Genomic DNA, 15,354 nt, shown 5'->3' with positions numbered 1-15,354 from the left:
AAAGAACACTATTGTCATGTGAATTCTTATTCTTTTGAGCTTGCTTTTGAAGTGAATTTCGCAGAGAATTCCTGTTACTTAGAAATTGATGACAGACTTACACCATTTCCTTTTTTTTTCTTAGACGTTCCAACCTCAGAGCAGCCTGAACTGTTCCTAAAGAAACTTCAGCAGTGCTGTGTCATTTTTGACTTCATGGACACGCTATCTGATCTTAAAATGAAAGAATACAAGCGCTCCACTCTTAATGAACTGGTGGACTACATTACAATAAGCAGAGGCTGTTTGACAGAGCAGACTTACCCTGAAGTAGTTAGAATGGTGAGTTTCTTTTTTTCGCCGCTGACACTTAAGCATCTTCCATAGCGACTCACAAATGTATTTATTACAGAGTGAGGTCACTGGAGGTTACCTCCACAAATGAGAACCAACGTTCTGAGAGCTAACCAAAAGTAGTCGGCACAATACTAGAATCTGAAGAGCATGATTTCATGAGGATGAAATCCAGAACTTTTCAACTACAACAGCATTGAAGGAATCAGTGACTTCAAAATATGAAGCCAAGATTGCCAGGGTATTGGATTTCTGGCCTTTCAAAAAGAAAAGACACAGGAAAGTCAACCCAAGTTTTAGATCTGTGTTTGAAAAATATTCAAGCCTGTTGGATGTCTTTCTTTTTTTCTCATCCCCATTCATTGTGGTATATTTGAAATGGCTTTACACTTAATAAAAATTGTGATTGTAGGGCTGGGGATGTGGCTCAAGAGGTAACGCTCTTGCCTAGCATGTGCCAGGCGCTGGGTTCGATCCTCAGCACCACATACAAATAAAATAAAGATATTGTGTCCACCAAAAAGTGAAAAATAAATATTTAAAAAAAATTGTGATTGTAGACTCTAGTACAACCCTCTCTTGGCTTTAGAACTAATCATTTTCTTTATAGTCTCCTTGAAATCAGGGGTGTTTCCTTTTAAGATTTTAGGACATTGTGTTACACTTTGTATGTTTATTAGGAATTATAGGAAGAAACCTTAGTATAATGTGAGTAATTATATTCTATTGTGTCAATAGTTATATTAGTTTTTCAAAAGTTGAGCCAAAATATGATTGTTAGATTTCTTTTGGAAGATTGCCTTCCTTGACATCTCAGAAGATCTTGGATCTAGAAACATGCTATTTGGTGGTCAGTGAAATGGAGGGTAAGGCTGGTATATTGACTTGTGAAATAACCTGTGGAGGTAATAGGCCAGTGCATTATTGGAAGCTCATTAGGGGAATTGGCATGTTCTCATATACTACTGAACATCTATCTAGCTTCATTATTTAGGATTCAATAGGAGCAAAAAAGAAACATTTGTGATGGAGTAGATATAGTTAGAAATGAAAATTCAGATCTGGGAAGGGGCTTGAATTATCTCAGCTTGAGAAAGATGTATGAAGGTCATTTCAAAACTGCCAAATATGCCCCTCAGATCTATATATGAATGTATGTTGGAGTTGTTAATTTGCAAGGATATAGAGCTGCAGTGTTTTGTAAATTACTATCATTGTAGCTCTTGAGCAGTACTTTTCAACCTGGAGAAGTTTTACTTCACAGGGGTCATTTGGCAACGTTGAGACGTTTTACCAGGGACAGCAAGTAGGAGGATGTGTTCAGTATCTAGTGGCTAGCAGTGCTACTAGAAGTGTTACAGGGCAGCCCACACAATTAAGAATTATCTGGTCCCAAACGTCAGTAGTTCCATTGTTGAGAATCCTGCTCTTGAGTATGCATGCAGGCTTTTTAGATCTCTTATCCTAATATTCAGGATTTTCTGTAGTCTCTTGCCTTCTGTAGAGCATAGTCCCTATGTTTTATGTAGCAGTATCCTCAGTCAACAGATGTATATACTGTTTATAACTTTTTCCTAAATCTTCCCATTGGTAATTTATGAATATATAAGCATATACAAGCATATTTGTATAAGTATTGTCAAATTTTGTAAGCACACAAGTGACGGTATAACACACACCTTTCCTGCACCTTGCTTTTTTCGCTTAGCAATATATATATCATACATCTAAAGCTACCATTTTTTTTTAAAGAGAGAGTGGGAGAGAGAGAATTTTTTAATATTTATTTTTTAGTTCTCGGCGGATCCAACATCTTTGTTTGTATGTGGTGCTGAGGATCGAACCTGGGCCGCACGCATGTCAGGCGAGTGCGCTACCGCTTGAGCCACATCCCCAGCCCATACTGCCATGTTTTTTTAACCAACTACACTATATTTCATTTTATGAATGTACCATATTATGAATATACCACTTTAACCAGTGCCCTATGAAGAAGCTCATAAACACATGAGTTTGCCCTTGTATGAAAATATTTGTATATTTGTTGATTCATTTTTAAAGATTTTATTTTTTTAGAGCAGTTTTATGATTACATAGAGGAATGTCCAGGGATTTCCCATATATCCCTGCCCCGCACAGGGATAGCTTCCCCCACCATAGTGGTACGTTTTTTTTTTTTTAAATATTTTTTTAGTTGTAGTTGGACATAACACCTTTATTTTATTATTTGTTTAATGTGTTGCTGAGGATTGAACCCAGTGCCTTGCATGTGCTAGGCAAGGACTCTACCATTGAGCTACAATCCCAGGCCCTATAGTGGTACATTTGTTATAATTGATGTAACTTGCACTGGCACACCATAATGACCCAGAGTCCATTGTTTAATTAGGGTTCATACTTGGTATTATCTATTCTTTGTGTTTGGACCAATAACGTAATGACATGTATCTACCATTATATTATCATACAGAGTGTTTTCTCTGCCCTGAAAATCCACTGTGTTCTGCCTTTTCATTACCATCCCCACCCCCAACTCCTTGGCAACCACTGATCTTTTTTTACTATCTTCATAGTTTTGCCTTTTTCAGAGTGTTACATAGTTGGAATCATACAGTATATACTCTTTTTAAATTGGCTTCCTTTACTTAGTAATATGCATTAAGTTTCCTTCATTTCTTTTCATTGCTTGATAGCTCATGCTTTTTAGTGTTGAATACTATTTCATTGTGGGGTGTACAACAGTTTATGTATTCACCTATGAAGGACAACTTGGTTGCTTCTACGTTTGGGCAGTTATAAATAAAACTTCTATGAACATCCACATGCATGCAGGCTTTTGTATAGCCAAACGTTTTTCAACTCCTTTTTGAGTAAATAACAAGGAGTGCAATTGCTGGATTTTATGGCAGCAATTATGTTTGGTTTTTTAAGAAACTGCCAAACTGTCTTTCAGAGTGGTTGTTCCATTTTGCATTCCCAACCAGCAATGAGTGAGAGAGTTCCTGTTGCTCCACATCCTCTCCAGCATTTGGTGTTGATTTGTTTTTTAATAGCCTATTTTGGGCCCATCATATATCCTTCAGCTCCTGCCTCCAATTCTCATTTTCCCTTCAAGGGCTTGTTTACAGTGCTGCCACTGTTTCAAAAGCCTAGTGTTTGCTTTTTCTTTGAAATTCTCTGCTTCTTGGCAACCCACCCTTCTGGAATTTGTTTGTTTTATCCTTTCACACATTTATCTAGTTTTTCTAATTAGACTACAAGTACTCCTTGGGAAGAGCTGTGTCTTGCATACCTTTGTGGCTTCCATAATGCCTACTAGCCCAGGCCTAATTGAAATTTGTTGAATAAATTCCCTCTTAAAAAGTAAGCATTTCAGGCTCTCAAATTATGAGTAAGATATTAGATATCACTGGATTATATTCAGTTTTTAAACCCAGTATTTTGCATAATCCTAAAAATTATTTCAGTTTTATTAACTAGCTTGGCCTTAAACCAGCTTTAATATCATAAGGGAGACTTTTTTCTCATCTCCTTCATTCCCTTCTCCCCACCCCAAAAGACTCCTGTCTTTTGTGTGTGTTTTGAAATGTACTCGAATTCTGCCTTAGGAGGTCTTGAAATTGTAGTATGCATGCTGTTCTAAGGCATTAGAAAATTAGCTTTCTGTATTTTAGCTTAAGGTTCTCAGAAATACATTCATTTTTCATAGCAGATGACCTACAAAATTATTAGTTAATAATTTTTATATGGTACTTAGACTATCTGGGGGCATTTATACAAAAGGAGGTTTGGAGACAGTAGAAAGAGAAAGGACTTAGGAACCACACTGACCTGGGCTGAAGGGCCAGCTCTGCCTGTCTTGTACTTGCTTCATCACTGTGGGTGAGGGATTTTATCTTTGGGGCCCTCAGTTTTTGTGTAGTGCTAGGAGTCCATAGGTTTGGGGGAAGGATGGTCACAGTCTCTCCCACCTACTTCATAAATATTCTACCTAAATAACATGCCTGTGCTTTGTTTGCATATCAAGGGTCTTGCTAACTCAGATACACGTATAGTTTAACAGTTTACTTAAAGCTTAATAGGAAGACTGGAAACTTTAAGTCTTCATTGGTGTGCCCTACTTATATTTTGCAATCCCTTGCATATGTATAGAAATTCCGGTGCTGTTCACTTTCCTCATCTATGTCTTACCTGCCTTTTGGGGGCTTTTGTATGTAACGCTTTTAGAACAGTGCCTAACATGACAAGAATTCAATAATATTTTTCTGTTTTAATAATTTTGTTATTAGATATTTGATTTTACAATCATTGGTGGAACTCATGATTTCTGTGGACTTAAAATGCTCTTTCAGATACATGTGTCATTTTCAATTGCCTTAGTGGTTCTCAGGTTTCCTAATTCCAGGTTGATCTGGCTTATTAAAAATTACTGTTCCCATCTCTTCCTCATTCTTGGTACTATAGAATAAAACTGCTTAACTAGGATTAGTGAAGAAAATGTTAGTATTTTAAATGCAATATCAATGAAGTGATGGCTGAGTTTCATAGGCCATAATGGATACTGACTTATAATGACATGGTATGGTGTTAGATGAGCTTTTGATGTTGATGCTAACTTGATGGGAACCTGTACTTTGAGAGCTGGTATTCCTGTTGGGAAATGAAGTGACAGGTGAAACCAATCTGTGAGTTGGGGAAGTCATTTCTAATGTTTTAATGAAGCCTGGATAACACCTATAGACTGCCTAGGAAAAAACCCAACTCTTTTGTGAGTAAACAAAATATAACAAAATAGTACATAACTTACCCACAGAAAAATAGTGTGGGGATAGTGGAAAGAGCCACAGAAAATGAATGTGGAAGCCACTGTCCTCATTTTTTACCTTCCATTTATCTTGCAGTGAGACCTTAGCTAAGTAATTTCTTCTTTTAGTCTCATTTTCTCTATTGGAAGGAATTGATGATGATGTCTTAGATCCTTCCAACTCTGAAAACTGCCAATTCTATTGATAAACATAGTCTAAGTCTTAATTTATGATGGATTCTGCCTTTAAGTTTACAAATTATTGTTTGAAGTATATGCTTAGGTAAGTGGTATGTTTCATGTATTTCTCATGGAGTCATATCTAATGGGAAAATAAGAACCTTGTGTGTGTGCGTTTTAAATCACGTTATACTTTTTTTGGTTCTGTTGTCAGTATTCATTTGAAAGATTTCTTAGAATTTTTGGTTCTCCAAGTAATCTTGTATAAATTTTTATTTACTCAAATCTGAAATCTGTATATTTTATGTTCTTATATTTGCACATCTTTTTCAAAAATATTTCTATTGGGAATACTTCAAATGTGAGATGAGTTCTTATTGGTGAAGACATTGTTTTGTTACTTCCAGGTAGTATTTATTAAATGGCTTACTGCCATTCTTTTGCATTTTAATGATTTAAGAAAGATGGCCTTGGGGCTGGGGTTGTGGCTCAGTGGTAGAGTGCTTGCCTAGCACATGTGAGGCACTAGCTTCAATTCTCAGCACCACATATAAATAAATGGATAAAATAAAGGTCCATCAACTTAAAAAAGATGACCTTGCTCTGCCAAAGAGCTCACAATATGAAGGAGAGAACACTCTTATAATTACCTAATTAGATTTTTTCATATGTACACTCAGAAGTATATGCAAGGCAAGGAAGGAGTAGAGAGAGTGGGGTGGTTGATTATTACTATATAAGGTGGTCAAGGAGACTTTATAGAATGAGTGAAGCCTTAGTAGGATATTAAGATTGTGTGTGTTTTCCAAGTGTTGAAATGAAAAAAATTATGATACAAAGGAATTCCCAAACCACTTGGTGGATATAGGGAAACACTAGGAGTGCTGTGTTGTTATAGCAGTAAGAGGGAGAGAAAGGGATTGTGTGTGTGTGTGTGTGTGTGTGTGTGTGTGTGTTGGGGAGCAGGAGGAAGTGAATGGTGTCAGCTGAAGATTTCCACATAAAATTCTGAAAGAATCTCAGAGACAGTGGAAAACCACTGAAAAACTTGAACCAGGGGACTGATATAGTCAGATTTGCATTATAATGGCTGTGGGCAGATAGATTGGAAGGGGCTGAAAATGGAAAACATAGAGGAATCATTTAGGGGAGGAGGAGTATTACAGAAGATGTGGAATACAAACTAGCATCAGTGAGGAAGAAAAGGAGAGGAGGGATAACACTTGGGCTAAGAATGTCTTTAAGTGGTAAATGCTTGCTTTTGTGTAAGAAAGGTTTAGCACTATGGAAAGCAGGTTTTAGGTAGAAGCCAAGGAGTTGATTTTTGGTATGTTGATATTGAGGTTCCCCTGAGAGACCTAGATGCAGAGAGATGGAAATGGAGAGTGATAATTGTCAGCATGGAGTAGGGCAGGGGAGAGAAAGACCAATGATTGAACTCCAGATGTTACCATAGAATCACTATGTTTCATTGCAGTGGTATAGGAGATTGAGAGTGGATGACATGAGGAAGTTTATATGGTGATGAAAGATAGATTGCTCCCACAATAGTCATACTATCTTCATTAGAGTAAAATCCTATCATTTCCCTTTTACAGAAAGTATTCAGCCTTATCACATGGTCATTGCTATTATTGTTTACATATTTTTTAAAAAAATATTTATTTTTTAGTTTTAAGTGGACACAATATCTTTATTTTATTTATTTTTATGTGGTGCTGAGGATTGAACTCAGTGCCTTGTATGTGCTAGATGAGCGCTCTACCACTGAGCCACAACCCCAGCCTCCTATCTTGTTTTTTATGTTATGGGCTTGTCTTCATTTCAAAGTCTGCCTTACTCCCAGTCTAGTAAAATCTATATACAACTCAAATTGTAGAACATGTGATTTTTTCCAAAGTTATTGTAGTTTCAATAAAATATGGTGAAGGGTTGTTTTTTTTCTGTTCTATTGAGCTGTTTCCTTGAGTCCTTTGTATTGTTTCTTGGCCATTATTAGTTTTGTTTTTTCCCCACTCTGAAATTATATTCTGTAACTTGGTTATCTAAGTGCCTTATCTTTTATAAATTCTTTGATTTAACTGAAATCATAGTTCTCATTAGCCTTTTAATAGAATAATATGGTGTTGTGGGAGGTTATGTAGTCACAATTAAAGATCTCAAAGTCTGCCTACATATATTCTTAGAGTGCTTTGTTAACTTCACTACATATGCTATTGGCTGAAGGACAGAGGATTTCTTTCCATAAGATCACAACTATCTAAATGTAGCCTCGGGAATGATAGCTACCAGGGAAAAATAGGAACTTTTCATTTTTCCTCTTCCTGCATCTGATTAGAAAAATAATACATATCCTGGCTAGAATTTGCCTTGGAGGTAATTTTTTGGATTCAAAGAAATTACAAGCTAGGGTTGGGGCTATAGGTCCAACCTAGCATGTATGAGGCACTGGGTTAGCAGTACGTAAAATAAACAAATGAAAGTATGCTATCCACCTACAACTACCAAAAAAAAAAAAGAAGAAGAAGAAGAAATTACAGGCTAAAAGTAATGGAGGAGAATTGAGTGATAGCTGAGAAGGGCATTTAGTAACTGAAGTTATTGGGAAATTTTGAGGATAGGATAAATCTAAAGAGATAGGATCTCAGAATTAGATTAGAAATTTTAGATTTCCTTGGTGCATAGGAAAAAGGTTAGGATTTAATAATGAAAGGTACCCAAAGACATTTTTAAAAGGAGATAGGAAGAATTCACTGCTTGGGATTGGGAGCTGATTGTTAGCATTTGTAATTTGTCAGAGGGTAGAGAAACTGGTAGATACTTTGTTCTTTCCTAAATTACTGTCATAAACTTTCCCTCTGTGCTACTCTAGTTAATGCTCATTTAACAATATTTACTTAGCATCTTAGGGTGCCCATAGATTGGTTTCATGTGTTCAGTGAACCCTCTAATATTGACTGAAAACTTTTGTAAATTCTGTTAGTATTTTTGTGGGAGAAAAATCACTTGCTTCTGATTCAACTTTCAGAGGTATATCTGACTCCAAAATTGTTTGATTTTGCCATGTATGCAGTAAACATCTATGCTAGATGTTGCTTAGTTTGAAAAAGATTAGAAAGGAGTATGGTTCTTCCATTTATGTCAACAACTAAAGATGAAAATGAATTTTCCGAATGACTTCACCAGTGAAACCATCTGGGCCTGGGGTTTTCTCTGTGGGAAGGTTTTTGGTAGTGAATTCAATTTCTTAAATACATATTTGACTGTTCAGATTTTCTATTTTATCTTATGTCGGTTCTGGTAAACTGTTATATTACACAGATTAGAGTTTTAGTTCTATTCAATTCTTAGAAACTGTTTACAAAGATGTGTAGTAATAAAAGAGGATTGCCAGCTCTTATGTACTTTTTGTTAGCAGCATAATAATCTGGTAACTATAGTGCATGAATTAATTCGATCTTCACAACAACCCTGAGATAAGTAGTATTATAGATACCACTTTATAGATAGGGAAAGGAAGTAGAGAAGTTAAAAAACTTGTCCAAAGCCATGCCACTCACCTGGGTAAATGAGCTTTGAATCCAGAAAGTGTGGCTCTAGATACCATACCTTAGCTACTCAGGCATAATGTGTCCCTGTAATCATTCTTCATAGTAAAAATGAGGACTGAGCTGAGGTTGTAGCTCAGTGGTAGAGCACTTGCCTAACATGTGCTGGACCTTGAGTTTGATCCTCCAGTGTGCACATATGTTCATGCATGTGTGTGCATGCGCGTGCACACACAAACAGGACTAAAGCCCTAAAGATTGGACTCTTGCCTTTGTACTGTTTTGTTTTTCCTTTTCCCTTGAGCTGTTCTAAATAGATGAAAAGTCTTTCCCTGTATCTCTTTCCGCTTCTGACAAGGCCAGTTTAAATAGTAGGCTCTGGAGTTAAATGTTAATTTTGGCTTAAGAAACAGATTCCCCTTTACTCCCTTTCCTCTCACCATCTCACCACCCTATACAATAACTTTACATTGCGTCTTTGTTATTCTTAAATTGATAACACTGCCTCTCAGCTTTTCCACCTACCCTACCAGTCTCTTCCTAGTATGGGAAAATACATATTGATTTGGGTTAAGGAGGAGCCCAGGAGGAGGGCTTTGCTGTTCAAAACACCACTCTGTTCCACCTAAACTACAGTTCTTGAGTTGATTCTGTTCCCTAAGTTCACATGCTTCCTCATGCCACTTGCCTCTCTGTCCCATCATTAGCAGTTCCAAAGAAGAGGCTTCTCTGCCTAGATGTGCTTTGCATGTAGCTCTGTTACCTGGGTGATGTGCAGTCTTACTTGTGGTTGACTTGGTTGAACTTACAAGAGTCAGAAGGAAATTCAAAAGGCCAGTGTATGAAGTTAGAGTGAGAAAAGCCACTTCTCAGTAGACAGCTGTTAGCATATATAGTCGACTATCTAAATTTGTTGGTTCTGCATCCCCTTCCACCAATAACTGCAGATAGAAAATATTTGTGAAAAACCTGCATCTGCACTGAACATGTATAGACTTTCCCCCTTGTCTTTACCTAAATAATGTAACAAGTATTCACATGGCATTTGCATTATATTAGGTATTATAAGTAATCCAGATATGATTTAAAGTATATGGAAGGATGTTTGTAGGTTATATGCAAACACTATACCATTTTATATAAGGGATTTGAGCATCTGCAGATTTTGGGTCCATGGAGGGGTCCTAGAACCAATCCCCCATAGACACCCAAAGATTATATTTGAACTATGCCTTCTCACCCTGCAGGCATGCTGTTGGGACAGACAAGGAATTCTTAAGTTGGTTGATCAGCCTGGATTTGGAGCAAGGGGAGTTAAGTGATTTGAATGATGACTTGCACATCATTATTCCACCTCTAATCCTTAGAAGCACTTGATATATGTACAACCTGCTTTTCCTTTGTATTCTCCTGCCTGGATAAGAGATACAAATAGACCTGGACCCAATCTAGTCACTTAGTTGTGTGAGCTTGAGAAGATTGTTGTGAAAATTAAAATATGAAAAATGCTTAGCACAGTTATCATTATTCGTGGTACCACCTTTGATACCTCTGATAAACCTACCTTTTCCTTTAGATAGATTTATATATTTATATATATATTTAGATAGATTTATAGTGAAGTTTTACTGGCCTGTAAGTTTGGGTTTTTTTTTTTTTTTGGTCATCTTTGAGATGACTTCTTGGCTTTTATTTTAAACTTACCCTTTGGGAAATTTCATTTCAGGTTTTCAAATTTTAAAATTTAATTTTTTTTTTTTTTTTTTGTGGAAGAGAACTCCCTATAAATCTGCATGGGCCCATGTGTTTATGTATGTAGACTGCCCTTAGTTTACCAAAATAAAAATTTTCATGTTTCTACTACATTAGTAATTTACCATTTCTCTCCTGTAAGAATTCTCTCTTAAGGAATTTGACAGTGGTTTAAAAGTGTTTAGTTTTAATTTAAATGTGCTGAAGGGTTTTTATTCAGGAAGCAACTATTTTCTTCAATTACAAGCTGTAGTTCTTCTGGCTTAACCGCTTTAAAGGTTGTTCAAAGTTTTCAATATACTTAAAATTGTTTGACAGCTGTGACTTGTCTAGTGCTAATATACCCAATAATATCATATAAGTGTAATGAGAATACTTGCCTTCTGTCTCCAGCCCTCCCCCATGAACTGGCAGAAGAATTTGCAGGGTAAGTTATAGTATTGCATTTATGTTTTGGTGTTTCTTTTTTTCCTACCTTTTAATTTAACTTTGAAGTGAACATGTGGTTTAGGGGCTTAAGCAATGCTTCTGGAAAAATCTTACCAAGAAAATGAATGATAAAGTGGTTAACAAATATTGCCTGTGGTATGTACAAAGGGTCTTAGATAATTCTAGTGCTTGGTTCATTTGTACAGATTGCTTGCCTCTCTGCTGAGAGATAGAAATGGGAAAGGGATTTGTTGATTAATTGTCTAAGGAATAAACTAGTTGCATCATAGTGATGTATTATTAGTTGGGGAAAGTTGCAGAAACCTAGTGTCCTCAATGTAGAATTCTTTTCTTTTTGTTAATATATATATTTTAACTGTAGATGGACACAATACCTTTTTTATTTTGGTGGTGCTGGGGATTGAACCCAGGGCTTTATGCATGTGAAGCAAACGCTCTACAAACTGAGCTATATTCCCAGCCTTGTGAATGTGGAATTCTTGATTAGAATTAAGATTAGACTGTGGTATACACCTGTAATTCTAGCTACTGGGGAAATTGAGTCAGGAGGATCAGAAGTTTGTAGCCAGCCTCTGCAATTTAATGAGATTCTGTCTCAAAATAAAAAATGCACAGGGCCCTGGTTTCAATCCCCAGCACCAATAAACAAATAAATAAAACCACCAAGCAAGAAAAGAAAAGAGTGGGACATTTCCGGGAGGTAGTTGACAGCTGAACAATATTTAAAGCCAAACTTGATCTGTAAATGAAGAAGAAAAAAAAAGAAAAATAAAAGAAATATGTATCCATTATCTACTGACTTATTAGTTGAAAGTTGCTTCTGCAAAGTGGAAAGAAGATAAGGCACTTTGAGAATAAAAACACAATTACATTGTTAAATAGAGGGAGGCAGTAGAGAAAAGAATGGGATGAGTTCTGGCAAGGAAGAATATAGTTATTAGAGCAAGGGATGACAGGTACAGGAAAGGATGTTTCTAAGTGAAAACAAGACTGGCTATAATTACCTGAGAAGTTGGACAGCCATGTTTTGTTTTGTTTTTTAAATAAAATGGATAAACAAGCTGTACTGGAGAATATGTTGTTTCTGGACCCTTTGGATAAATAGTTAACAAGTAGATTGAGGCACTTAATGGGCAGCCTTGGAATGCTGTGGAATTGCCCTTGCTGGAGAAGTTAAACCCTTTAGGAGAATAGGGTAAAACACCATCTGGGATAATGCAGGCTTCTTCCTTTTGAGGGACTTTTGTCTTTTTCTCTTAGAAAAGCTTGAAAAATTTGTTAAATTTCTACAACATGGAGCTGGAAAATTGAGTTTTGTATTTGTACTGCTCTCCCCACCCCTTCCCTTCCCCTCCCCTCCCATCACTTCTCTCTACCCAATCTAATGTGACACACTCCCCCCCCCCCCCGCCACATTGTCATACATGTATTCTGTATAATGTTGAGGGTCTCCTTCCATCTTCTGTGCAATTCCCTTTCTCCCTCCCACCTCTCTTTGTGCTGCTCTTAATAACAAAGTGGGGAAACTGTTGTATCCTTACTGGGAAGGGTATGAGTAGTAGTTATTTGAGACACAGAATACTCAAAAAGTAGTGATGTTTAAAAGCACATTTAAAATGTAAGCTAACAGGGACTGTGGGCAGTCCCTATCCCTGAGAGCCCGCTCTTAGTTTCCTTCAGAGGAATTTTAATTTCAGAGGAATTAACCTGCTCTCTAAGATGAAACTAACACATGTCAACTGTCCTCCCTTGGAGTGGTATGTCTTCTCCAATTTATTATGAGCAGTAAATTTTGAGTAAGGAGGCTGTTAATATATAGACAGACTCTGTAGTCACATATAGGTCAGGTGCATTTTAATTACTCACCAATCAGTTCAGGGCTTTTTGTTTTACTAATGAGAAGTTTCAGAGACAGTCATACCAACCCCTGAGTAAGAGACAGTAGTGATAGTTTTGACAGTATTTCCTGTTTATTTTTAGTGATTTCAAATAAGAACACATACCCAGTAGCCAGAATTAAACATTAGGAGCTTCATGTGTTTTGTGTATGCTTTTTTAAAGTCAAAATTCAAGACCTTTAGTTTTTTTGTGGAGTATTAGCTGAATTTTGAACTGTGAAGTGTTCAAAACTGCCATTCAGAATTTGTGTTCTCATAAAAGCTCTGTGTTGTTATTGTTTTATCACCTTGTGTACTTTATAAATCACTTTTTTCACCAGATTTAGTAATTTTCTGGGATTTAGGATCCATAGTACACAGATTGTAAAGTGCAGTAAAACCCTAGAATCGTAATGCTAGCGAGTATGGGAGGCACCAGTGTGTGACTAACATGAGGCCCCTGTGCTGTATTTACACAGTAAGCACTATGACTGTTGCAGTGTTTACATCTCTTATTTTTGGATTCTAAGATTTAGTATCAACAGTCTTCACTTTTGGATCCACTGCTACATTTTCAGTTTTGGAGAGAGTGCAATGTAATTGTTTCTGTGTGAAACGTCATTTTCCTGTGATAGTTTTGTATGGGGAATAACAGACTCTAGAAAGTTAATGTAACATTATGGTCATCATTTCATCAGAAGAAAAGATGTCTGAGCAATGTTTAATCTTGAAATAGAAGTCTACCAGAATAGAGGATTTTTAGTTGGAATTTGGGAGTAATGAGGTTGAGAGGCAGGGATGGGCCTAGGTTAGAGAGAGTTGGGCAAGCCAAATAGAGAAAGTTAGACATAATCTTGTCAATAGTGAGCAGAAAGTTATAAGAGGTTTTGAATAGACATGGAATACAAATAATACTCTTACTTTTCATTTGTTAGCTCCTATAAGAAAACTTTTGCTCCTTTAAGGAGGATAAGACTGGCATTTTTTTAAAAAATATTTTTTAGTTGTAGTTGGACACTATGCCTTTATTTCATTTATTTTTATGTGCTGCTGAGGATCAAATCCAAGGCCTTGCACATGCTAGGCGAGCGTTCTACCACTGAGTCACAACCCCAGTCCAAGACTGGCATTTTAACCCAAGATGATGGAATAGTTGAGGTCTCTTGTCATCACCTTGTCAGGAAGATGAAATGGAAAAAAAAATGTAAAGAAACTCTCCTCCTATATTTATTTCCCCAGGATCATCAAAGAAAAGAAAGAAAAATCACTGATGGTTCATTATTTAAATTCAATTACTGTTCACATTTTGGCCAATTCTTTCCATTTTTTAAAATGAGTTTTCCCTTTATTATTATTATTATTATTATTATTATTTTTAAATTAAACATATTTAATATACAATAAAGGTGTGTGTGTGTGTGTGTTTTGGTACTGGGTATTGAATCCAGGGAGCCCAACCACTGAGCCACATCCCCAACCCTTTTTTATATTTTATTTAGAGACAGGACCTCACTGAGTTAGTTGCTTAGGACCTCAGGCTTTGGGCTGCTGGGTTACAGGCATGAGCCACCATGCCCAGCTGTAATAAAGTTTTAAGAATGGGTCCTTGGTTGTGAATGTTTGATGAATTTAATAATTGAATGCACTTATAATATGCATTACCTCGGTGAGATCTAGAATATTGCCATCACCACAGAAAATTTGCTTATACCCTTTTCCTGTTTTTCCTAATATTAATATAAATTTAATTTAGATTCTTTAAAAAATTTCTGTAGCATTATGATGTAAACATGCTTTCACGTAATTAAATATTTTTAAAAAAATATTCTGTGGCTGCCATTATTATTTTGTTTAAAGATCTTTTTTGATATGGACATAATGTCTTTATTTATTTTCATGTGGTGCTGAGGATCGAACCCAGTGACTCACATATGCAAGGCAAGCTCTCTGCTGCTGAGCTACAATGCCAGCCCCAATGGCTGCCATTATTTATCATTATTTACTTAACTATTTTTCTATTTTGGGATATTTAAACAATCTTCAGATTCCCACTATGAGAAATAATAGCATCATAAACATCAATCATTTTTAAGCAATCATACAGCTTATTGAGAAATTGTTTATAGTAGGAAACAGAAAAGAAGAGTTAAAGACACCTCCAAAGGTTTACAAGAATAGTGACCCATCACAAGAAGGTGGGAATTCTCCTTTAGGAATTAGTGGAGGTCAGTGGGGAGAAATTGTTTTTAACTAGACCAAAGTTGAGGTGGTAGTGAGATGTCATTGCTGCTCTGTGTGGTAATTTGAAATAAAGGACTTTAGGAATTTAAATATCCATGTGCTCTGGAAACAGGCCATAGTGGAAAAGTTGATAGAAAACTGAGTATTGAGAAAATAAGAGCAGTTTACC

General features: G+C 36.3%; 1 protein-coding gene across 6 annotated transcripts in view; it reads left to right on the top strand.

Moving 5' to 3' along the window:
• Positions 1–15,354, top strand: part of Ppp2r5e (protein phosphatase 2 regulatory subunit B'epsilon) — a 142,971-nt gene that overhangs the window by 67,862 nt on the left and 59,755 nt on the right. For all 6 annotated transcript variants that reach the window (XM_040276421.2, XM_040276422.2, XM_078050024.1 and 3 more), the window contains exon 3: positions 125–321. In XM_040276421.2, the coding sequence (XP_040132355.1) occupies positions 125–321 (197 nt within the window). The remainder of the gene's footprint in view (positions 1–124; positions 322–15,354) is intronic.

This window comes from Ictidomys tridecemlineatus, chromosome 5 (genome assembly GCF_052094955.1).
Source record: "Ictidomys tridecemlineatus isolate mIctTri1 chromosome 5, mIctTri1.hap1, whole genome shotgun sequence".
In the NCBI taxonomy this organism is placed as follows: domain Eukaryota; kingdom Metazoa; phylum Chordata; class Mammalia; order Rodentia; family Sciuridae; genus Ictidomys; species Ictidomys tridecemlineatus.
Note: the sequence above shows the minus strand (reverse complement) of the source record. Positions and strands in the feature narration are given on the sequence as shown.